General features: G+C 64.4%; 1 protein-coding gene across 1 annotated transcript; it reads right to left on the bottom strand.

Annotated features, from left to right (window-relative positions):
• On the bottom strand, positions 1-18,017 carry SIGLEC1 (sialic acid binding Ig like lectin 1). Its single transcript, XM_075150498.1, has 21 exons — positions 17,969-18,017; positions 16,828-17,184; positions 16,450-16,746; positions 15,700-15,963; positions 14,654-14,908; positions 13,811-14,110; positions 12,382-12,636; positions 11,332-11,634; positions 10,429-10,683; positions 9,360-9,659; positions 8,153-8,407; positions 6,806-7,108; positions 5,931-6,185; positions 4,181-4,486; positions 3,644-3,895; positions 3,038-3,337; positions 2,654-2,908; positions 1,907-2,203; positions 1,019-1,118; positions 843-915; positions 1-458 (listed from the first exon to the last, which is right to left on the bottom strand). Exons 1-21 carry the CDS (start codon positions 18,015-18,017, stop codon positions 441-443), a joined length of 5,049 nt encoding a protein of 1,682 aa, XP_075006599.1. The 3' UTR covers positions 1-440.
• Positions 18,018-23,985: the final 5,968 nt, after the last annotated feature.

The following is a 23,985-nucleotide window of genomic DNA, read 5'->3' as shown; positions in this document are numbered from 1 at the left end:
GCGCGTCGCTCCGGGTTTTATTTCCAGACAGAAGAATAGCACACAGGGACACCCTGGCATGCGGGGCCTGCGTAGCACCGTGGCGGGCAGCACCCTGGGGTGGTGGCTTTGATGGGGGGACAGGAGGACGATGGAGGGGCTGCCCCCAGGCTTGCGTCGCCACCGGGAGATATTTTTTTTTCTGGGGTTTTGCTGCTGGAGAGCAGCTCCGAGCCGTCACAGCTTGCCGGTGCCTGGCACGCACAGACCGTGCCCGGCGTGAGAACAACATCCATGGCGGGGAGGGACGAGGGGCACAGCGGGGCAGAAGAGGGGCAGAGGGGGATGGAGACAGGGCTGGGTTATCCCCAGGGCAGTGGCTGCCTGGATCCAGCCAGGCTGGGGCTGTGCGCTTCCAGCACCAGCTGCTACGGTCGCTCCTGGGCCAAAAAGCCACCGGCTTAAGAAGCTCCATCCACCTGGAAAAGGTTGGGGGCTGGTTGGGGAAACCCTGCCTGCGGTGGAGCCCACCGGGCCAGGGGAGCACCCGGAGCATCGCCTAGAGGGGTCAGCACCCGTGTGTGCTGCGAAGCCCCTCTGGGATGAGCCTGCAAGGGGTGATGCTGCTCCTCAGGAGGCTCTGCCCCTCCTGCCCTTTCCCCAGCTCCAGCCATGGCAGCCGAGGCCGCGGGGGCAGCACGTAGCAGCCGGGCTGGGCCAGATCCCGGCTGGGGTGTGAGCCCGGACCCGCGTCCCCTGAGATGCTCTCCAGCACAGTGCACCCCAAGGACCCCCCCACAGGGATCCCCCGGGAGCTCGGGGTGGGGAGTGGTCCTCAAAGCTGGTCCCACCAGGGTGCCTACCTGTGCCTGCTCCTGTTTGCTCCTCAGCTCGAAGGTGTCCTCGGCACCGGACCAGCCCCAAAACTTCCTCATCCTGGAAGGGAGGAGATGGAGCTGCCACCCCTGGTCCCCACCACGGGCTGGCTCAGCCCTGGGGTCCCTGTCTCCCCTGTCCCCATTCCAGCTGGGGACATTACCTGGGCCACAGCTTCACAGCCAGGAGGGCCAGGGCAGCCACGCAGATCACGGCCGTCAGCAGCCCAGCCAGGACGGTGAAGGCCAGGAGATGGGCGAGAGCTGCGGGCAGAGGGGAGATCCCTGCTGGCACCGGGGCTGCCGGCTCGGCAAGACCAGAGGGGTCTCGGGGGGGGTGGCCTCCCCCTGGCCCTTCTCCCCATGGCTGCAGCTGCAGCGTGGCCCTGGTGTGGGGTCAGTGTACGTGGGACCCCCTCCAGGCCCTGGGGTGCCCCGTGAAGGGGACCCTAAGGAGGTGGCTGTGACAGCCGGCTGCAGGTGGGGGACACCCCTCAGCATCACTGCCAGGTCCCTGGGGGGGTCACAGGGTGGCACGGCACCATGCTGGGACCCCACCGGGACCACGCGGGGACACCCTGCCCACGTCACCGTCCCCTGCACTAAGGGGTCGGGGCAGGCTGGCACGTTTCTGTGTGCCACCCCACGCCGGACGGTGTCCGGTCCCCTGCCAGCACCCGGGGCTGGGCAGGGAGCGGGCGGGGCGGGGGGGTCACCCGCACAGCGACAAGCAGCATCATCCTGTTTTGCAGTTGGTCAAACCCAAGCCAATTCCTCCTCACTTTTTGGATCATTCTGCAGCATTTTTCTGTTTCTGTGGGCTTTTTTAGCCCTTTCATAAAAACCAACCTGGGATGCTTCGGGAGGAAAGCTCCTCGAAAGGAAATACCCAATTCTCGCAGTAGAACCCTCCCTCTTTTCCATCCACCATTCAACCCACTTCTGCCCGTCAGCCCCGCTGCTCTGAAATCATCTTTCTGGCACGGCTCCCCGTTCCCCGCCGAGCCCCACGGCCCCCGGCACAGCACCCCGGGGGGGGCAGCCCCACTCACTGCGCACGTTGAAGTAGGCGCTGGCCGTGGCGTTGCCCAGGAGGTTGCCAGCCACGCAGGTGTATTCCCCCGAGTCCTCCGGCCCCACGGCCCCCAGCTCCACGCGGAGGGCGTTGTGGGAGGGGGAGGCGTGGAGCCCCGGCGCAGCGGCTGGGGCCAGGCTGGAGGCCAGGAGCTGGCCGCGGCGGTACAGGGCGATGGTGGAAGCCGGGTGGCTGTCAGCCGTGCACAGCACGATGCCCACCCGCCCGCTGCGGTTCTCCAGGAAAGTGCTGACGGACACATCCCGGGGGGGGTCTGCGTGGGGGAGACGGGACTGGCGGTGGGCTGTGGTGTGGGACCCCCTCACCAAGGGCTGCTTGATGCACCCCACCTCCAGTCTGGATCAGCTCCAGCCCACCCAGGCAGGGCTGGTGGTTTCACAGCCTCTCCAGCCCTTTGCTTCGCCCCCCCTCCCAGCTGGAGCATCCCCCCGGCTCAGAGCACTTTGACTCCAAATCTGACTTTTGAGGGGCATCTGCAGCCACTGCTAGACAAAACCCCGACGTCCTCTTCCCCTGTCCCAAAGGGAGAGGAGCAGGGCAGGGAGAGGAGGAAGAAGAGGAGGAAGGCCCCCTCGCCGTAGCAGGACGGCGCGGATGGGACACGTGTGATGCTGGGCTGGATGCACCCAGCGCAGCCTGTGCTGGGGGCTCTGCGCTCCATCCTGCCCGGTGGCCTGTCCGAACGGGGCCGGGGGACACTCACAGAGCACGCTGAGGCTGAGCGGGGCCGAGGCGGCGCTGCCCCGTGTCCCGCTCGCCCGGCAGCGGTAGGAGCCGGTGTCGGTGCTGGAGACGCGGGCGAGGACGAGGGAGCCGGCCGGTCCCTCCCGCAGCCACCGGCTGTTCTTGTACCAGGTGTAGTTGGCCTCTTCCCCCACCCAAGGGATGGCCGAGCAGGTCATGGTGGCCGTGGTGCCTTCGGGGACTTCTGGCGAGGGCTCAATTGTCACTGTGACCCCTGAGGAAGAGGAGGGAGGCCGGGAAGTCAGGGGTTGCCCTGGGGTGGGATTGCACAGGACAACACCACGACCCCCAAAAGGCTCCCGAAAGCCACAATCCCGTGGGAGGGCCCACCGGGACCCCTCACCTCCCACGTCCAGGCGCAGGGACGAGGACGCGGTGCCGTAGCTGTTGTTGGCCGAGCAGACGTAGAGCCCCGCGTCCCGCGGCTCCAGCCCCCCCATCCCCACCCGCAGGGAGTTGGGGGCTGCCTGGACGGTGAAGCGTGGGTCGGCCGGGCCCCGCGTGGAGGCCAGGGGCGCGTGGCCGGGACCCCGGTGCAGGGCGATGTCGGAGGGTGGGAAGCTGTCGACGGTGCAGAGCAGGGCGGCCTGCCGCCCCCCCCGGGGCTCCACCAAGGAGATGAAGGATGGCTCCCGGGGTGCATCTGCGAGGACAGGGACAAACAGCTCTGGTGGCAGGGGACCATCCCTCCCGTGGGGGGGTGACAGGGGGAAAGGGCACGATGCGAGGACCCCCACCACCCCACCCCCGGGCCAGGGGCTGGGCTGCCCTGCCGGCCGCGTGCTGTCGCGGGTCTGTCGTGGGATGTCACCAGGTGGCGACATAGACCGTCCTCCCAACCGCAGCACTGAGACCACGACATCCCTCCCGGGCTGCCCTGGGCCCCCTTTGCCTGTAGGACCCGGTGTCGTGTGTGTGTCCCCCCCGCCGTGAGCCGCCCCTCACTCACAGAGCACCCGCAGGGCGGCGGGGGGGGCCCGGCGGCCGCGCAGCCCCCTCCCCACCTGGCAGGCGTAGGCACCCGCGTCCGTGCGGCGGGCAGCGGGGAGGACGAGGGAGGCGTCGAGCCCCTCCGCCAGCCACCGCCCGTTCTTGTACCAGGTGTAGAGGGTGCCCGGGTGGGCACCCACGTCCCGGCAGGTCAGCGTCACGTCGGTCCCCTCGGGCACCTCGGCAGAGGGTCTCACCACCACCCTGACGGCTGCGGAGAGTGGAGCGGGAGCTGGCCCTCACCGGCACAAGGCTGGCCCTCCCGGCTCCGAAACCACTGTCCCCCTTCAGTGGGGTGCGTGCGTGGGGTGGGTGCCCAGCCGAGCGGGCGGCAGCACCCCCCTGCCCTTCCACCAGCCCTGCACCGTTCCTGACCCCCCTGATGCTCTGCTGCCCAACGGCAACACTTACCCGGGCCGTACCCCTCGATGCCCACACCAACCCGCCTGGGGTCCCCAGCCCCTTGTCCCCCCGCCCGCAGCAAAGCCGGACTCACCCTGCACACGGAGGGGCAGGGATGCGTGGGTGCTGCCGAGAGCGCTGCGTGCCCGGCACTCGTACTCGCCCTCGTCTTCCTCGGAAGCCTCCCGGAGCTCCAGCCTCAGCGCGTTGGGAGTGGGGGAGATGTGGCCGCTCCGCCCGGGGTGGTCACCTCCCGCGGGGGGGCTGGAGGCCACCGGCTGCCCCCCCTTGAGCAGGGTGATCTCGGACAGGGGGTTGCTCTCCACGGCGCAGAGGAGGATGACTGCCGTCCCCTCGCCGCTCTCCACGAAGGCTTTCATCTGCAGGTTCCTGGGGGGGTCTGCGGGAAGGAAAGGGGGGGAAAGAGGTGGACTGTAGGATAAGCGGCGGCGAGTCGGAGCATCCCCAGCCTGCCATGCTCCGGTCGGGCCGGCTGCTCTCACGGTCTCGGCTGGGCTGTGAGCTGGGGCGGTGATGCTCTGCTGCCAGGCTCCGCTGCCTGCAACTACACAGCGCTGCAACACAGCGCCTGCAACACAGCGCTGCAACACAGCGCCTGCAACACAGCGCCTGCAACACAGCGCTGCAACACAGTGCTGCAACACAGCGCCTGCAAAATAGCGCCTGCAACACAGCGCCTGCAACACAGCGCTGCAACACAGCGCCTGCAACACAGCGCCTGCAACACAGCGCTGCAACACAGCACCTGCAACACAGCGCCTGCAACACAGCACCTGCAACACAGCGCTGCAACACAGCACCTGCAACACAGTGCTGCAACACAGTGCCTGCAACACAGCGCCTGCTCAGGCAGCGCTGCCTCTCTCCTCAGCATCCACGGTCTCCTTGAATCAAACTGACACTCAAAGCACGGCGCAGGGTCATTCGCTGAGCTCATTTCTAACCTGCAGCTCGTTTGCGAGTTGGTTGCGGCAGCTCCAGCCGCGCCGGCCGGGCGTGGGAGCGTGGCTCGGCACGAGGCTCCGCTCGCACCCCGGCCTCAGAAAAAAATACCCTTTGCACATCGCGCATGGCAAACCTCAACAGCGAGGCTTGTGCAAAGGGTGCAACTCGGGCCTATAATGCCAAGATATTTTTAGCAGCACCCATCCGGCATTCCCCATCCAAAATCAGGAGGAAGGAGACAAGCAACGGATTTGTTGCCAGGGTCTCAGGCTCGCTGGAGCACGTTTGCAGGAGTGCTCCTCCACACTCACTCCTCACAGCAGATTTATAAGTGAAAGCCTTCTTTTTCCAATAAAAAGGAAAAAAATCTTACATTCTGACTTGCAACTACATTATTTTGCACGTCTTTTTTTAAACAAAGTCTGGTTTTCATTTTCCAAATCAGGGGAAAAAAAAAAAAGAAAAAATCCTGCAATGTTTCCTGAAAGCCAAAGATTTTTCTCTTTCAGTTTGGTACAAAGCATAAGGACAAACTTGGGGCGCTTGGAGAAGCTTCACTGAAATCTTCTGCAGACGACGTGGGGCTGTTTGGCCAGGCCTGCTTGCCGGGGGTTGGGCACAGGAGCAGGGTATAAAGCTCGGCTTGGTTAAGACCTGGGACGAAAGCTAATTTTGTTTTTGAGACCCCAAAACTAAGCAGGGTCCGCTCCCCCCCAGCCCTCCAGAACATGCCCCCAGGAGGGTTCCCAGCCAAGGGGACCGGCCAAGGGACAAGTGACCCCCGAGGGACCTCCCTGCAGCACGGCTGGGTCCCTGCCCCGGGTGGGCGCCGGGGACCTCCCCCCGCGGCGTGAAGCCCCCTGCCCGCGGGAACTCACAGAGGACGTTGAGGGTGGTGGGGGCAGAGCTGCGGGTCCGCGCCGGGGTCCGCACCGTGCAGTGGTAGGAGGCGGCGTCGGCGGCAGCGACGCTGGGGAAGGCGAGGGACGGGGACGGGCCGCTGCTGAACCAGACCTTGTTCTTGTACCAGGTGTAGCTCAGCGCTTCCTCGCCGCCGCTCTCCACCGCACAGGTCAGGTTGACGATGCCGCCTTCCCGGACGTCCGGGGAGGGGGAGATCCAGACCCTGGCAGCTGGGTGGAAGGGGAAGGAGGTGATGCTCCGGGAGAGCGGGATGGGCAGGAGGCGATGGAGGGGCGGCTGGGCAGGAGGGCGGTGGGCTGCTTGGTGGGAGAGCTGGTCTCATCCGGGACTTTAGCTTGGGGCTCCTTTCCCATCATTCCAGACGAGAAGCGATGAAGATGCCGCAGCCCCCTCCCTGCTAACCCCTCCGCCCCGGCGGCGGCCGTAGGACAGCCCAGGGTGATGCCAGCTCTGCGAGCACAGCCAGGACGGTGCCATGGATGGATACGGCAAAGCCAGCCCTTTGCATCACCTCCGAGAGGAGCTGCAGTTCCTTCGCCGTGTGCGGGGGGATGCACGCAGCTCCCCGGGAACACCTCTGGCATAGCCCTCCGTCCCCATAAACACGCGTCTTCCTCCGTTTCTTCTCTGTTTCTGTGCTGTCCATCCCATTCCAGCTTCTCTCTGCCCTCCCTTCCCCACGAGCATCCTCCAGCAGCGCTTGCCTTCACCTCTTCACCACAACCCCCCGCCTCCATCACTCCCCCCGTTGCTCGCACAGCTCCATCCCATCCCCATCCCCTGCCTGCACCCTGCCCGTCCCCGGAGGCAGCGCCTGCCCGGCACTCACTGCCTGCCGTGAAGTTCGCCGCCGTGCTGGCGTTGCCGTAGGCGTTGCTGGCGGTGCAGACGTACTCCCCCTCGTCCTCCAGCAGCACGGGCAGGATGCTGACCCGCAGCGTGTTGAAGGCCAAGGCGACGCTGAGCCGCGGCGGGGCGGTGGGCTGGGGCAGCGCCGTGGAGGCCACCAGCGCCTGGTCCTTGAAGAGAGCCAGCTCTGCCCGCGGGCTGCTGTCCACCGTGCACTGCAAGACGCCCCGCTGCCCCTCGGGGGTCTCCAGGAAGGAGGTCAGCACCGGCACCCGCGGAGGATCTGCCCAGGCCAGACGTTACACGGAGGGTGAGCAAACCCTGAGTCTGCACCCAGAGCCCCCCGAGGACAGGCTGCCTGGCCCCAGCTCCGGCCTGGGACAGGTCCCGTGTCCCCCAGGTCCTGGGTGGCATCGCCGTCCCCAGGCTGCTCGGGCACCCCGAGGTGCTTGCAGCGGCTCCTGGCACCTCTCAGCCAGCGCCGGGGCAGCAGCACCCCACACCTGCAGCAAAAATGCAAGGCAGACTTTCTCTTTCCAGGATTTTCCCCTCCATCCCAGACAGACATTTCTCCTAACTGAAGTCTTGAAAAATTGGAGTGATTTCAGGTCAATTGAAACGTGTTGTTTTAACAGAACCGAAATATTTGCTATTGCAGTTTTTTCCCCTTTTCATGCGACACGGCAGGCAGGTGAGACGTGGGGTGGCCACACCGCTTCTCATCGAAAGTTCCACTTGAAAGGGGGCGTGACTGACCAGGGTGGGTTTTATTCAGACCAGGGGTTTACCGAGGAGATATGCTCCCATAAACTTTCCACTTTTAACACTTTGGCGCTTTCTAAGGGCGGAGGATATTTTCTTACAAAGCATGCAGAGCTCTAGCTCAAGTCCTGTGCGTGGGACACGTGGCATTTGGGGACAGTGCCAGCAGCGGGGGCACCCGCTACATGCCAGCCATAGCCCTGCGCGGCCGAATGGCCTTGCTCAGCATCCCACCCCCAGCACCATCCCAACCCCAGCACCATCGCACCCTGGTCCATCCCACCCCCAGCACCATCCCATCCCATCCCCATCCCATCCCCAGTACCATCCCACCCTAGCACCATCCCACCCCCAGCACCATCCCATCCCCATCCCCATCCCATCCCCAGCACCATCCCACCCCAGCACCATCCCACCCCAGCACCATCCCACCCCCAGCACCATCCCATCCCCATCCCCATCCCATCCCAAGCACCATCCCACCCCAGCACCATCCCACCCCAGCCCATCCCATCCCCGGTACCCCGCTCCCCCCCACCTCAATTCCCGGGAGCGTCCCACTCACAGGAGACGCGCAGGGCGACGGCCGGGGAGATGCTGGTCCCCGCGGGGCCGCGGGCTCGGCAGTGGTAGGAGCCGGCGGCGGCGCTGGGGATGCGGGGCAGGGCGAGGAGGCTGTCGGGGCTCTCCTGGAGCCGTTCGCTGTTCTTGTACCAGGAGTAGACGGTGTCGTCCTGCGGCTCTCCCGCCACTTGGCACGTCAGGGAGACGTCGTCTCCTTCCCGCACCTCCGCGGACGGCGAGACGAGGACTCGGGCAGCTGGAGCAGGGGGAGACGATGACGCCAGCTCAGTGGAGCTGGGCACTGCCGGCCCCCGAGCGGCCCCGACACAGCGTGGGATGGAAACAAAACCCTCATCACTTCCATAACGTGCATCCCAGCGCTGCAGGTCTTGGTGCTCTCCTGAGCCGCGGACCCTCCCAACCCGGGGGCTGGCACTAGACATTCGTTTTTACGAAAACGTGTTGCTCCCTGTCCCCGTTAGCTGACCCCCCCCAGCCCCATCACTTGTGGTGCGCAGGGCTGGGGCTGAGCTGTTTGAATGCAGGTGCCTGGTGTGGGTGGGGGGCACCTCCGGAGCAGCAGCCGGAGCCTGGGTGGGATCCAGCGGCGCTGGGTGGGAGCGCAGACACCAGATCCCGTGCGGACACCTCCATGGAGACTGAAGGGTCTGAGGGCCAGATCCCAACCCAAAAACGGAATTCAGTTCAGGATTCCTGCTAACCCCCCGGGTGACTCGGGTGCTGCCTCGCCCCAGGGTCTGGGTGCAGAGGCAAGAGGGTCTGGGTGCTGGTTAGGCACCGATGCCGACCCGCAGCCAGAAAGCCCCCTGGGACAGACCACTGGGTCCCAGCTCGTCACACCCGAGCCCCTGCACAGGGACCCCCCCCCAGCAGGGATGGGGACGCCCCGTCCCACCCGCCGGCGAGCTGCTGGGGAGGCGGGCGGCGGAGCGGCTGAACAGCCGGTGCCGGCCCCTGCCCTGCGCTGGCTTCTGTCCGACGTGGTTTCGCTCAAAGCGATGTCCCTGCTGTGGCCCGGGGGCACGATCACACCTGGCCACCGCGGCTCAGTCGCTTCAGGTCACCTGGCCGATGCTCGGTGACATTTCTCTGCCCCGCTGTCACCACCAGACAGCGGCACGCAGGCAGGAACCGCGTGGAAAAAGTGGCGTTTCGTGTCCCGCTCCCGGCCGGCACGCGGTACTCACTCTCCACGCGGAAGTACAGGCGGCGGGCCGCCGTGCCGTGCGCGTTGGTGGCCGTGCAGCGGTAGCTGCCTTCGTCCGCCGGCGTCACCTCCCGGATCTCCACCCTGAGGGCGTTGGGGGCGGCCGAGACGCTGACCCGCGGGCTGGGGCTGCTCCCCCCATCGCTGGCGGCCACCAGCTCCTCGCCCCGGTGCAGGGCCAGCCGGGCGGGAGGGTTGCTCGCCACCAAGCACTGGAAGATGGCCAGGCGGCCTCTCTCCGTCTCCAGGAAGGCCGTCAGGCGGGCGTCCCGCGGGGGGTCTGCGCAGGGCAGAGGGCGGCGGTGGTGCAGCGGTTGCTCCCCAAAACGAGATCTCCTGGAAAGCGGCAGCCGCCCGGGGCCTCCCAGAAAGGGAGGGAAAAGCTGCGTCGCCTTCCAAGGGGAAGGGGAAGGGGAAGGGGAAGGGGAAGGGGAAGGGGAAGGGGAAGGGGAAGGGGAAGGGGAAGGGGAAGGGGAAGGGGAAGGGGAAGGGGAAGGGGAAGGGGAAGGGGAGGGGGAAGGGGAAGGGGAAGGGAAGGGGAAGGGGAAGGGAAGGGAAGGGAGGAGAAGGAGAAGGGGAAGGGGAAGGGGAAGGGGAAGGGGAAGGGGAAGGGGAAGGGGAAGGGGAAGGGGAAGGGGAAGGGGAAGGTATCTGCCAGCCAGGACCCTGCCAGACCCAGGGGGACCACCCCATCCCCAGCATGACCAACGCTCCCCACCCACAGCAGCCACTGGGCTTTTCGGGGTGTGCTATACCACACAGTGGCCCTCAAACGTATACAGGGGTGCAGGATCACACACACATGCCCTCGCACGTGTTAAGCGCGTGCTTGCTCAACAGGAAAGTAAAGACGCTGCAGACGGTGGCACGGAAGGACGGACGCCCACGGAGGAAGCCCCAGGACATATATATGTACTCAAAGATCCGCGCGTGCGCCAGACCCCGGGCACAGCTACAGGTGTGAGCAGAGCTGGGCACGCTTGCACAGACGTAAGCTACAAAGCCTGACATAACAATAAACTGAGCGTCCCCCGGCAGCCCCTACGTACACAGCACGTCCAGGGAGACGGCGGGGGAGCTCCGGCTGCTGCCCTCGGTGGTGGCTCTGCAGTGGTAGAGACCCGCGTCCGTGCTGGCCACTTGCCGAAACACCAGGGAGGCGGCCGAGCCCTCGGCGAGCCGCTGCCCGTTTTGGTACCAGGTGAAGTTGGGCAGAGCCGGGGAATCGCTGCTCAGCCGGCAGGTCAGGTTGGCGGCTTGACCTTCCAGCACGCGGGAGGACGGAGCCACTGCGACGCTGGCAGCTACGGGCAGGGGCAGAGGCAGGAGGCAAACAGGCGCCAGCATGAACTCAGCCCGGACGGCCAGCACCGCCTCGGCAGGGTTAGGGTGAACAACCCCCCCGCACCAAGGCCGGCCAGCTAAGAAGTGACACTGCGGCTATTCCAGGAGAAGGCAAATGCCAGCGGTGGGGTACCGGCCACCCAGGGCCTCACCAGCCCAGGGATGATGTGCCATGGGAACCCCCTCAGCAGCGTTTTGCTCAGCATCCCCGGTCCTGCACGGGCAGGGGTCAGCAGCGAATCCCCACCAGGAGCCCTTGGGGGAACCCTCCAAACCCACCAGGAAATGCTGGAGGGGTTGGAGGGGCCGGCACCCCCCTCCTGTAGCAGCCCCCACTTTAACCCCGCTCGTGCTCCATCCTAGCACGGGGCGACTTGTGCACGGCAGCTCTTTCGAGACAGACGCCGTTTGCTACCCTGAATTTCACGGGCACGTGGCCTATTTCTGCTCGTTCTGTCCTTCTGTCACCATCGCTCTTGATCTCCCGAGCTTGCCTCCTTGCCGGGCGTTCCCTCCGCACCCTCCCCTCTCCCAGGATTTCCCCAGACGCTGCGGGGATGCGTGGCATTTGGCTCTATCCTGCCCATCGTCCCCCCAGCCGCACTCACTCTCAGCCCTGAAGTCCACGGCCGCGCTGGCGTTGCCCTGCGGGTTCCCAGCCCGGCACACGTAGGTCCCCTCGTCCTCCAGCACCACCTCCCGCATCTCCACCTTCAGGCTGTTGTAGGACAAGGTGGCGTGGACCCTGGGGTTGGGGGCTGTGGGGCAGCCCCGTGTACAGGCTATTACTTCTTCTCCTCTCCAGAGGGTCAGGTTGGCCTCTGGGTCACTCTCAACGGTGCACTGGATGATGCCCAGGCGCCCGTCCTGGGTCTCCAGGAAGGAGCTCATCACCGGTTGCCTCGGTGGGACTGCAAGGTTAAAACACTTCTGGTGAGAATATTATAGAGGCTGGGAAGAATCCCAAGAATCTGAGGGATTGCTGCTTTCCTGAGCAGCTTTTGGGCATCCCACGACCCCAGGGTCCCACATCTGCCGGCTCTCTGCAAGGGACCTGCCTGCCCCAGGCACCTCTGATGGCACCTCTGTTGTCACCCGGCTTGAGCTCAGAGTGCAGGTGTCCAGCCCTACCCCAAACCCTGGGGCAGATCTGCAGAGACCCCAGTGGTTCGGGCATCTGGGGTCCAGTTGTGATGCACATTTCCTATCACGACTACAGAAAAATGCCATTTGGTCAGGACTGAAACTTCCTAACGGTATTTTTCCTGGTTTGGAATCAGGGAAGATATTTATTTTACAGCACAGAAAATATTTGGAAGGCAAAATCCAACGGGAACATATTTTTCATAGGGACCATTTGTTGTTCTGAGAAATTGAATTTAATTTCATGGGACATTTTAAAACTCTCTGGTTCTTGGGAATTTTGGGATTCTCTGAATTTCTCCTCTCCCAAATTCACAGATTTACCTGCAAAAGGGAATTTTCTGCCCTCTCCACATTTCTGCCCAAGAGCTCCTTGGCTGCGTTCGGCGATGATGGGGGAAACCTCGGGGTGGGAGCAGCAGAGGGGCTTCCCAGCAGGGCCACCCATCCCAGACCCGGGACCCCCCTCGCTGGTCCAGGCGTTAGTGGGGGGGAGACCCCCCGGCAGCACTTACAGAGCACACGGAGCGGGACGGCCGCCGACGTGTCGCTGCCGTTGCTGCTCCGGACCCTGCACTGGAAAGCGCCTGCGTCCTCGCCGCGGACGGAGGGGAAGCGCAGCATCGGGACCGAGCTCTCCCGCAGCCGCTTGCTGTTCCTGTACCAGGTGTAGAGGGTCTCCTCCGCCGCGCCCCCAGCCCCCCGGCAGGTCAGGGTGACGGCCGTCCCTTCCCGCACCTCTGCCGAGGGCTGGATCAGGACCTCTGTAGCTGAAGGAGGGATGGGAGAGGGACATCAGGGAGGGAGGGGAAACCTCTGCCCCAAACCTGTGCCCTTCCCCTGGCTCCGTCCGGCCAAAGCCCCGCGCTGGGCTTCCCTCTAAGGCAGGAGCCCGTGGCGTCGGTGGCTGCATCTTTCATAGAATCATTAAGGTTGGAAAAGACCTCCAAGATCATCGAGTCCAACCGTCAACCCAACACACCATGCCCACTACACGATGTCCTTAAGCGCCTCATCTACACGTCTTGTAAATACCCCCAGGGGTGGTGACTCCACCACTTCCCTGGGCAGCCTGTTCCAAGGCCTGACCACTCTTTCAGTAAAGAAATTTTCCCTAATGTCCAATCTAAACCTCCCCTGGCACATCTTTGGTGGGTGACGTTCCCTGGACATCAGTTGGGATGTCTCCACCCGAGCTGTTTGCCACCAACAGAGACGAACGGGGCCTTTCCTGAGCCTTCACCTGCTCCCACCGAGCACCCGTGTTCGGCTGGGTGAATTGCTCCCAGGACAGGCTCTGTCCCCTCTGCCCACCGGCAGGTGATGGGCTGGGCTGGAGGCATCTTGGCCAACTTGAAATGGACCCCAACTACCTACCGTGGCACCCAAACTCAGGTTTATTTTGTCTGGAATTGGACCCTGAGGTCCATTTTGGTTTCTTTTGACATCCTAAGGGAGGGTCCTCTTGGACATGGTTTTGGGGGGCTTTCCTCTCCTCCTTTTCCATGGCTGCTGCCTCTGTCACCCCAAACCATCAAGGCTGGGGGAGCTGCGGGGTGCAGAGGGTTAGGGGATGGAGCAGGAGGAGCCGGTCCCTGCTGTGTGCCCAGATGCTGTGCACCGCTGGGGGCTTGTGGGACCGGGAAGAAGCAGTTTGGACAAACTTTGCGGTGTTTTGAAAGACCAAACTCAGGAGCACCTCCAGCTCTGCAAGCAGCTTGGACTCCCCGAGGTGGGGAAGGGCTGCAGGGAGGGCACTGCCACCGCACTGTCCCCGAGACACCAATGTCCCCCAAGTGCCACGCGGGTCCCTCCAGCTCTCAGGGCTGCGTGGCCCCCTCCAGCCCTGCAGAAACAGCCCCAACAGCCCCGGGGTCCATCGGCACCCAAGACCCGGGGCCAGGAGCTTGGCAGCCCCCTTGCACCGGGACCCACGGGACTCACCACGGGCGAGGAAGGGCTTGGCGGCGCTGGCGTTGCCGTAGGCGTTGCTGGCCGTGCAGCGATACTCCCCGCTGTCCTGCGGCCCCACGCCACGGATCTCCAGCCGCAGGGCGTTGCGGGAGGCGGTGACGCCGAGCCGCTGGCGCGGGGCCGCCTGCAACCCGCTGGCCGCCAGCAAGGTGCCATCGCGGTAAAGGGCCATGGTGGCCGGGGGGTGGCTATCCACGGCGCAGTAGACAATGGCCAGCCTGCCACCCTGCGTCTCCTGGAAGAGCGTGATGGTGGGGGTCCGGGGGGGGTCTGTGGGAGGGGAGAGGATGCTGCAGCTCGGGAGGTCCCAGCGGTGCGGCCGCTACCTGCACGTGGGGCACGTCCACCCCCGACCCGCACAGCTGCGCCTCCGAGCTGCTTTCCCCTTGCGTAAGCAGGTTGTATTTACTCACAGAAATGTCAAAGCCAAACCCAGGGCTATTTTATTTTTCCCCTGACTTGCAAAAGCTCCTGAGCTGTTATTATCGTAGCCGGCTCCTCGGTTAGTAACCTCCCAGCAGTTTACGGTGTGTAACAGATTAGTGGAGGAATGGGAGATGCTGCAGTGAACGGACAGGTCCCTGCTGCGGCAAATACCACTGACCGGTACCTTCAGATGCGGCTTATGACCAGAAATTGCTGCATTTATCGCAACCTCTACCCAGCAGGGCTGAAACCCCCCCTTCTATTGGACCCAAGACGTTTGGGGCAGAGACTTTGTTTTAACTCATGGGGTTTGCGCAGCCCCTGGCACAAAGGGACCCTCCTCTGGCGGGGACCCCCCGTCCCCTGGCAGGAGCCACGGGCACTCACATGTCACGCTCAGGCTGATGGCCTGGGATGTGTCACTGCCGTGGTCATTTGTCACCTTGCAGGAATAATAGCCGGTGTCGCTGGCGGCTACGTGGTGGAAGAGCAGGGTGTGCGCCGTGCCCTCCTTGAGCCAGGCGCTGTTCTTGTACCAGGTGTAGTTGAGGTCCTGGTCCTCCCTGCCAGGGACGTCACAGGACAAGGTGGTGGCCGTCCCCTCCCGCACCTCGGCCGCGGGGCTCACCGAGATCTCTGCAGCTGATGGAGATGGGACATGTTCAGGATGGCCTCGGAGGCAGGAGAGCAGCCCCCGGCCGCAGAGCCCCCCGCGGCGTGGGACAGAGTCTGGGGACAGGCAGGAGCCCCGCTGCCCCCCAGGGATGACGACGGAGGCGGGAAGCGTTTGGGTTTGTTCCCTGCTGCCGGCACGGTGCCAGCTGGGGTTCAGGTTCTGGCTTTAATGTAAAGCCCCAGGGGCAAAACTCATGGCGGGTGCAGCAGCGTCCTTCGCCTCTCACGGTCGGCACGGGGGGTCTGGGGGGAGCAGACCGGCCCCACCTGCTCCAGGCCGGGGGAGGTGCTCCCCGTGGGGCCCCGGCACGGGCGGCGGTCTGGGGGATGCGGCGGTCTGGGGCTTGTCTCTACTGCAGGATCTGATGGGGGACCCTGGCTTCCCCCTCCCCACAGACCACCCTGGCTCCGGATCCCCGTGAGCGCTGACAATCTCCTTCCCAGCGGCGGCAGCGAAGCCTCGCAGCCAGCTCCGCTCCCGGGCTTGGCTGGAAATCCCTCCCTGCCGTGTCTTTGGGGCTTACCATAACCCTATGCCATGAAGAAGGATGCAGGCATGGCACGATGGAGGCATCGCAGTCCTCCACCACGGACCCCCCAGCTCCTGGACCTCCAGCCAGTACCGGCCACCTCAGTGCCAGCCCCTGCCCTTGCTGGGTGAACTCCTTCCCGCTCCTGCGGCCCCACTCCTCCTCCAGCAATGCCCCCGCTGCCCCGAGGGGCCGTCCCGGCCGCCTGCGAGCTCCCCTGGCACTTACAGAAGACGTAGAGCGTCACGGCGGGCGCCGCGCCAGCCCCGACGGCGTTCTCGGCTTCGCAGCGGTACTGCCCGTAGTCCTCGCGGCGAACGCCCCGGAGGGTCAGGATCCGCTCGCTGCCCACGGCCGCCCCGTCCTTGTACCAGTGGTACGCCGAGACGGGGGGGTAGCTGCTGCTCACCTCGCAGGAGAGGGAGACCGTGTCGCCCACGCGGATGTTCTGCGCGGGGGGTCTGACCAACACTTGGGTGTCCTTAGGGGCGTCTGCGGGGAGGACAGACAGACACGGCGGGGAGCGGTGAGGCGGGGCAGGACCCGCGGGACTCTGCCGTCTATACGTGAGGGAAAGGAGCAAAGGTCTCCCCCGAGCACAGGAGCCGGCCCTGGCACAGGGAGGGCATCTCTGCTCAGAGGAGAGCTGGGAAAGGGGGCAGAGCTGCCACACCGGCAGCAGAGAGGGGTGGGCGCAGCGGTGGGTGCCAGGACGTGCCACGGAGCTGGAGCTGGCACTTCAGCAGCGTCTGTGGGACCGACGCTGGCCCTGGCCGTGGAGATCCGTGGGGGAACGGGAGAGGGAGGAGGAAGCAGGAGGAAACTCTGCTCTGGCTTTTTGCAAAGGACACCAGGAGGGAGGCAGAGGGGGAGGCACGATGGGTGGCAGGAGGGGGACCTGGGCGGCGCGGCTATGGCAGAGGTGGCCCTGTTCCCCGTCCCGCTCAGCCAGCCCCCGTGCAGAGCCGCCCCACGTACGTCTCACCCGCAGGACGACCTCCCCGGTCGCCTTCCTGGAACCATAAGAAACTTCACAGAGCAGCTTTTTGGAGTGATCCTTCCAGGAGAAGGAGGTGGTGAGGTTCAGGTAGTGGCCGACCCCGCTTGTGTCCATCTGGACCCGGCTGGACACTGCCGAGACCTGGGGGTCGTAGCCCTCCCAGCGCAGGGCAACGTCGCCCGGCGGGCAGATGTAGGGTGTGGAGCACTCCAAGGTGGACGTTTGCCCCTCGGTTTGCTCCTCGCTGGCAGCAGTGCTCGGGCGCTCGAGGTCATCTGGGGATGGAGAGGGTGGGATGTCCGCGTGGGGCGGGCAGGCAGGGAGCTGGGTCGGGGGGGTCTCGCTGTTGTACCCACCCGAAACTCTCAGCATCACATCCCGCGCCGCCGACCACCGGTCACCGTTGACGATCTCGAAGCGGAACCTGTAGGGCCCGCTGTCCTCCGGCGTCACCCCCCGCAGCAGCAGGGTGCAGTTGCGAGCAGCGGGGTCCCCCAGGAGCTGAGCACGGCCCCTGAAGTGAGCGTCCACCTCCTGGGTCGCCGAGTGGTACACCAGCGTCTTCTGGCTGTCGTAGTCCTTGTACCAGATGGCCACGACGCCGTCGCCGTCCGCCACGTTGGCGGGGTAGCTCAGGGTGCAGGGAACCACCACGCAGGAGTCCCTGACACCGCGCAGGAGCTCGGGGTAGGTGACCCCCCACGAGCCGAGGGCTGTGTGGAGGGGAGGCAGCAGGAAGGGGGGGTCAGGCGGTGAGCCGTGCCGGGGGCCGCAGCCCCCTGCTCCCCTCCTGGGACCCACCGGGGCTGCGTCACATCTCCTCAGCTGCCTGAAGGGGCAGGGGTCCTGGCAGGCAGGGAGGGACTCGGAGGGGGAGAGGTGGGAGAGGAGAATGGAGGGGTGAGACAAAACAGCCCAGGGGAAAATTTTGAGGTGGAGAAGGGGGGGATGATGGGGAAAAGCTGCATCTGTCGGTGGTGCTTTCGGATGGCGCGAGGCACCAGCCGGATTTGAAAAGCAAAGGGCTAAAAAAACTAGTAAAAAAGGAAAATTTGCCCTCCAAAAGCTGGTTTTCTCACCCCCCTCTCTGCCTCCTTGTCCTTTCTCTCACGCCCTGGCTGTGCCCCTGCCACCCCATGCCCACCCCATCCTGCAGCCCAGCCCCATCCCTGCCCATGGGCACCCCGCGCCTGCCCGTCAGGAGGGGGGGGCACGGGCAGAGCTGCCATGGGGGAGCACAGCACAGTGCGGCACGTGCCAGCAAATCCCCCCAGAGCATCTGCTGTGCCACAGCCCGCGGGAGAGCCAGGACCAGCCTCGGGGTCCCCAGAGCCCGTCCTGCCTGTCCCTCGGACATCGTGCACAGCCAGGGCATCAGCGCTCCTGCTCCCACCCCTCCTGGTGTAAATCCGGGCAACCGGCCCCCGCAGGAGACCGGACCGTGCCGGCAGGGCCGCGGCGGGGCAGGAGGCAGCAGGTCTCTTGGTGGCACCGTACCTGGCGGGACGAGGCTGGCCAGGAGGATGAGGCACCGGGGCAGGCGCATGGCAGCACCGCAGGGGTCCCTGCGGGCAGGGGCAGGGCAGGCTCACGCCGCGAGGGTGGGAGGTTGCCGGTCTTCGAGGTCAGTGGTCGGCAGAGGGGACCTGGACAACAAGAAGAGGTGGCCAAAGTCCTTGAAACACGTTGCACATCAGCACAGTCCAGCTTTTCCCACCCCATGCCCCCGCGCTGGTCTGCCAGAGCCCGCCCCAGAGCCGGCCAAAGGCAATTCCTTCTGCACCGAATGGGAAAACCTCGATCCCAGCTCATTCGCATCACTTTCACACCAGCAAAACGTATTATCGATCCACGCAGGATGAATCCTGCTTGCAACGACGCCGACATCGCTCGGGATGCACGGCGCTGCCGGCAGCAGCAGCACAGCCTCCAACGGGCCGGGTTGGTGCGGGGTGAGGGGGAGCCCCGGCCCCGCTGAACTCTCACGGGAGTTTAAGGAGCTAGTCCGGGTTTTGCAGCGAGGTGACGAGGTTTACAGAGCTTATTCACGTGCTAGCTGCAGCCGTGCAACGCGGGGAGCAAATGAAGAATAACAAAATACTGACATGGAAAATGGTGCGTACGGCATGGGATGGGGTCGTGCAAATGCTGGTTATGGGAGTCTGAGCTGAAAAAACAAAAATAAGGGCAAAAGAAAGCAAATGGATACCTGAAATTAAGAGGAGAGATACTTCTAAAGAAGAAATCTCAGGGAAATCCCCGTTAAGCCAGAAATCCCAGCGACCTGCTCACGGCCGCCAGCCGAGCTCCGGAGGGTCTGGGCGTCTGCGGGGGGCACAGACGTGGGGACGGAGGGCAGCAGGACACGGCCGGGCTCGTCTTAAAGCTGTCCCGATATCGCAGCTCCACGGGGCACACGGCATCGCGGCTGCCGAAACGCCGGAGACAAAAAGGTGCCGGTGCCCCGTGGGAGCCACCGAACCGTGGGCTGCAGAGGGCTGAGGGTCAGGTCCTGGAAGTGGGACCGAAGGACGCGGATTTTTAGACTCCGCAGTTTCGATTTCGATAAGAGCGGCTGCGGTGAGGAGGAGCGTGGCCACAGCCCCGAGCCCGGGGCAGCCAGTGCCCGCTGCACTGACTTTTGGTGTTGTACATTCAGGTGGGATGGTTTTAACTAGGGATTTATCAATTTTTAGTAGGTTTAGTGGCTTTTTGCAGCTCTAGACCTAAGCAAACTGATGAAATTTTTTTTTCATTTTAAAAAATTTTCATCTGTGATAAACCAGATTTTTTTTCTGAATTTCTTTCATTATCACAGAAATCAATTAACTGATTGATTTCAATTTAGATCTTTATCAAACAACTTAGCAATCTTTCCATATTGAAAGAGGCAGCTCTTCACTCCCTGAGCCAACCTTTCCCTCCTTCAACGATTTGTTATTTCGCTAACACCTTTTTTTCTAACATATGCTTTGAATTTCCTTGCTGCTAATTTGGTTTAGGGAGGTATTTTAGACTCCAAAGCACTCGTGAGAGCTTTAGTGTTGCCTGGGATTTTTCCCAGCCAAACTGAAGCACAAAGAGCAAACGAAACGGCCCCACCAGCGCCCTGTGAGGGGGGTCCCGCCGCCCCGGCCCCCCCAGCACCGCGGGGCTGGAGGGCTGCCCAGGGGCTGGGGGGAGCCGGGGACCGCGCGGGGGCCAGAAATAGCCGTGGGATCAGCGGGGGCCGCTGGGCTCGGGGCGAAGGAGGAAGGAAGCGCCGGCTCAGCGCCGGGGTCCGCTCCCCAGTGCCCCGCTCACGCTGACGCCGAGTTTCATTTCTTCTGCCGCGCTTCTCCCGGTTTCGGTTTCTGGGTGGCGTGGCCTCGAGGGGACCCTCGGCGCAGGATGGGGACCCCAGCTCCCCTCCGCCCACCCACCCCGTGCTGCGGCTGGGGAACACGGCAGCCCGTGGTGGGGCCCTGGTGCTTGTTAGCTCCACGAAATTAAGACATTTGTAAAGATTTCTTGACAAAAACATTTGTGTGCACGTGCACAACGCAGGGGCGGTCTGGGCGAGCCACATTGCACACGCCAGAGCAGGACATGTTATGCATTATCACCTAATACCAACTAGGCAAGAATATTTAGATGTCACGCACTGGAAAACAGGGGGAAAGAGGTGACTACCCAGTGAAGGACCCTGTAACCCTCTCCTCTGCACCCACAGTCTCGCTCAGCCTGAGCTGCCACCGGGACAGCCAGCAAAACCCCCGCGAGGGCTCCTGTGCGTGCCAGCAAGCGCAAGGGAGATCTCTAAGTTCTTCAAGTTTTAGTAAAAATCACCTGTTGGCATAGAAATGCGGCAACCGGGGCCGAGCCTGAAGAGGGAACACTGCTGGTGTTGGTGCCTTCAGCCTCCACCATGTCCCAATGCAGAGAGAGCAACAGGAATGGGGACCACGGGTCGGGCAGGGTGGGTGGAAGGGTCCCCCAACGCTCCCACCCGCCAGACGGCTCCTCGGGGCTGGGCAGCCCCCCTCCCCGCTGCCTGTCCCCATCCTCTGCCTGCGAGACCCAGCGAGGGCAGCGCTGGCAGCAGGGAGGGAAGGGGGCAGCCCCGTACCCCAGCCCTGCTCCGCCGCTGCCTGCTCTGCACCCACCCTGGCACTGATCCTGCGCGGGGGCCAGGGGAGCTGGGCTGGGAGGCTGCACAGTCCCGCACCACCCTCTTCGTTGCCGCCGTCGTGGCTTTGCCAATCTCTGCCATCCAGGGTCTTGCACCAAGGGGTGCAGGTCGGGTGCATCTCTGGCTCCAAACCCAGCCCCGAGCCTGGACCCGGGGCCCAGAAGTGTCTGGGCAACTTCCCTGGCCCCAGCAGAAGACAGACGAGGCTCAGCCCCACAGAGATGCTCTCGCCACCGGCAGCCATCCACCCGTGGCGAGGTCCCCGTGAGCAGCCCGTGCCACCCTGCCACCTACACCATGCAGGCAGCTCGCCCTAGCCCCAGGGGGTGAACCCCAGGGCCAGTCTCTGCCCCGGGTGTCCCCGTCCCAGCACCTCCACTGCGGCATTACCTGGGAGTGCCTGTGCCTGTGTGGGGTCCTCAGCCGCAACGTCCGTGGACGGCGCCTGCCCCTCGTCGCACGGGGAGAGCTATTTATCTGGTGCAGGGGGTAAGGAGCCCAAAACCGCATCACTTCCCTGTTCAGGGGTTTGTCCCTGCCGCTGCTTTTGGGAAGTGGCTGTCATCGTCAGCTATTTCTGGCCTTTTACCAATTCGGGGCTGTTTTGGGGCAGGGGTGGTCGTCCCCGCAGGAGGCTTTTGCAGCATCCCGGCGCCCCGGGCTACGAGGGTCATTGGGAGGCTGCATTTTCTTTGCACCGCTGCAGCCCAACCAGCATCGCTCTCCTGGCACCCCCAGAGCCCCTCGGGGCATCCTTGGCCTCCGCTGTGCCAGAGCCAGAGCAGGGCGATACCCCAGCCCCGGGGGCACCCACCCACCCGCCCGGCACACCCAGAGGGTCTCTGGGTTTAGTGGGGAGAGCCCACGCTGGCGGTGCAGGTGCCTGCGGGGACGGCAGTGCCCCACCGGGATGCTGCTGCAGCAGGCGAGCTGTCTGCCCGAGTCCTCCCTGGGGCAACCGGCCACCCGGAGAACTTATGCCCGCTGTTACGTTGTGGGCTTTCACTGCAGCATGCCCAGAGCGAGGAGAGGACTCGGCCAGCCCTCCCCAAGGGGGTTCCCAGCTCGGCACCGAGGCCGTGCCAAAACACGGGGCGATGCGGAGGCTGCTGGGGCTGCCTGGCCAAGCCCGGGGGGTTTGCACTGCGGCCGCGGCACCATCCGCATGGGTTTTCTGGAGGGGCCTGGGGGAACCTGTACGAGGAGCAACCAGGAGCAAACCATCCCCTGTCCCACGCCTGGCCCTGACCTTCAGGCAGGGGCTGAGCTGATCTTTGGCTGGTTTGGGGCTGGGTCCAGATCCAGCCTCTGCCGTGGGTGCCTGTATCTGAAGTAAAGGGACCCGGCGCTGTGGCACGAGCCCGTCTGTGCACCGGGTAAAGCTGGCACTCAAATTTGATGGCTCAGTGTCAAGGCTTGACCTTGTGTACGTGGACTGGGAGTGTAGGAAACAGCCCTCCGGGACCTCGTGCCGCTGTGCAGCGCCCCACCGCCCCCTCCCCAGCCGCTCCGTGCCCGTGCCAGGTTTGACTCGGCTGGGTTGGGTGCTGAGCCAGCAGGGCAGGAGCGGCAGCTGCCCGCAGCCATCCCGGCAAGCCCCTCCGGCTGTGCCACCCAAGCAGCACTGCTGGAAAACCGGTCCCAGACCCCACCAGCGAGCAGGGAGCCAGGCTGTCGGTGGAGGGAGGCTGTGCCAAGCCTGCACCCCCTGCGGCGGGGGCACCGCACGTTGCCAGCTCGGTTCGGGAAGCTGCCGAGCTGCGTTTCCTGACGCAGAACCGAGCGAAGAAACCCTGACTTAGGCAAATGCGGCCATATGGCATCTGGGCTTAGGCTGGTGCCAGGGCTTCTGCAAAGAGCCACAGCGGCCATCTGGCCCCGAGGCAGGAAAGCCTGAGGCAGCTCGACCCAGCACCAGCCCTTGTTGTGCAGCAGCTTCCTAAGCTTCTGCTTCCCTTTCGGTCCCCCTGCACCGCTTTTGCCGGAGCAAACACTGTCTCTGCCGTGCCCTTGCACAGCACGGTGCTGGGTGCTGCCGTCCCCACTTGAGATTTGGTGCTGCCGGGCCTGGATGTCACCCTTCACTCTCCAGGGACTCTCTCTGCAGCTCTGGTGCAAATGTGTCCCCAAGGTGGGCAGCAGCGTGAGCCCAAACGTGCAAGGTCCGGGCTAGAGCAGCCGGCCCAGGTCCACCACACAGCAAGCTCTGCCCGAGCGGAGCCTGCTCCTGCCAGGATGCAGTGGGCTTCTCCCCCGGGGGTCTCGGAAAGGATGGGGTCAGGTCGGGCTTGCGAGCAGAGCCGGGGAGCTCTCCTCAAGCATGATGGGCAGACCCAGCGCAGGTTTGCCAGTGCCGGAGACGATGGGTCCTGTCGAGTCCCTTCCAAAGAGCCATTGGAAACCTGCACCCACCTCCAGAACTACCAGGCTGGGTTAGCCCCCACGGAGCCTCGACCCACCCCGTGGGCATGTCCTCAGGGTCAACAGCCCCCCTTGCTGCCAGCTCCCCAAGCCCTGCAGAAGCTCAGGAGCTCGGCAGACACGTCTGAAGCACGATGTTGGCAGGGGCTCCCGCGCCTGCTCAGCATCCCTACCCGCTTGCACCCCCCCTGCCCCCAGCCAGCCAAACCGCAGGGACCCACGGGCTTCCCCAAATCGGTGACACGGGCAGCAGCAGAGCCTGCTGTCCCCGCTGGATCAGCCGCTCGCGGGGTGCCAGGCACGCAGAGGCTGCCTGCCTCCGTAGCCCTCTGTCCCCAGCCTTTGTGTGGGCAGTGGGCAGCATCCAGGGCAGAGCCCCATCCAGTTCCTCTTTCCGGGTCCCGAGACACGTTCCCCCAGGGTGGTGGCCATCTGCAGAGGGGAACCTTCTGGGGAAACTGAAACAAATGAAGAAAATCAGGGAAATCAGTGAAAGTGCAATGTGCCAAGGAAACCCATGCCCTGCGCCCAGGGAGGGGGGGGTGGCCACCACTGCAGCCTGGGACAAGCATCTTCTTGGGGGCAAAGCTCTCCCCGCTTGGCCCCGTGGGGTTCCCCCCTCCGTGACGTCTGCTGGCGTGGCTCTGAGCACATCGCGGGTCCGGCTGCGCTTTCCAGGGCTGGTGGGGGGACAGGGGCCAGGACAGGGCAAAAACCAAGGGGGAGATGTGGGAGGCAGCTTGCTCCTTGCCCAGGAGGAATGTGGGCTGGCCGCATACCAGAGTGATAAGGGGCTGCCTGGGGGCATCCCAGGAATTTGAGGTGTGGGCTGTCAGGAGGGAGAGGAGAGGAAAACATCGATGGGAAGAGCGAGCATAAATCAGCCGTTCCGCCCCGGCTGGCAGGGATGTGCCAGGCGCCG

Source organism: Calonectris borealis, chromosome 4, assembly GCF_964195595.1.
Source record: "Calonectris borealis chromosome 4, bCalBor7.hap1.2, whole genome shotgun sequence".
NCBI classification, from domain to species: Eukaryota; Metazoa; Chordata; class Aves; order Procellariiformes; family Procellariidae; genus Calonectris; species Calonectris borealis.
Note: the sequence above shows the minus strand (reverse complement) of the source record. Positions and strands in the feature narration are given on the sequence as shown.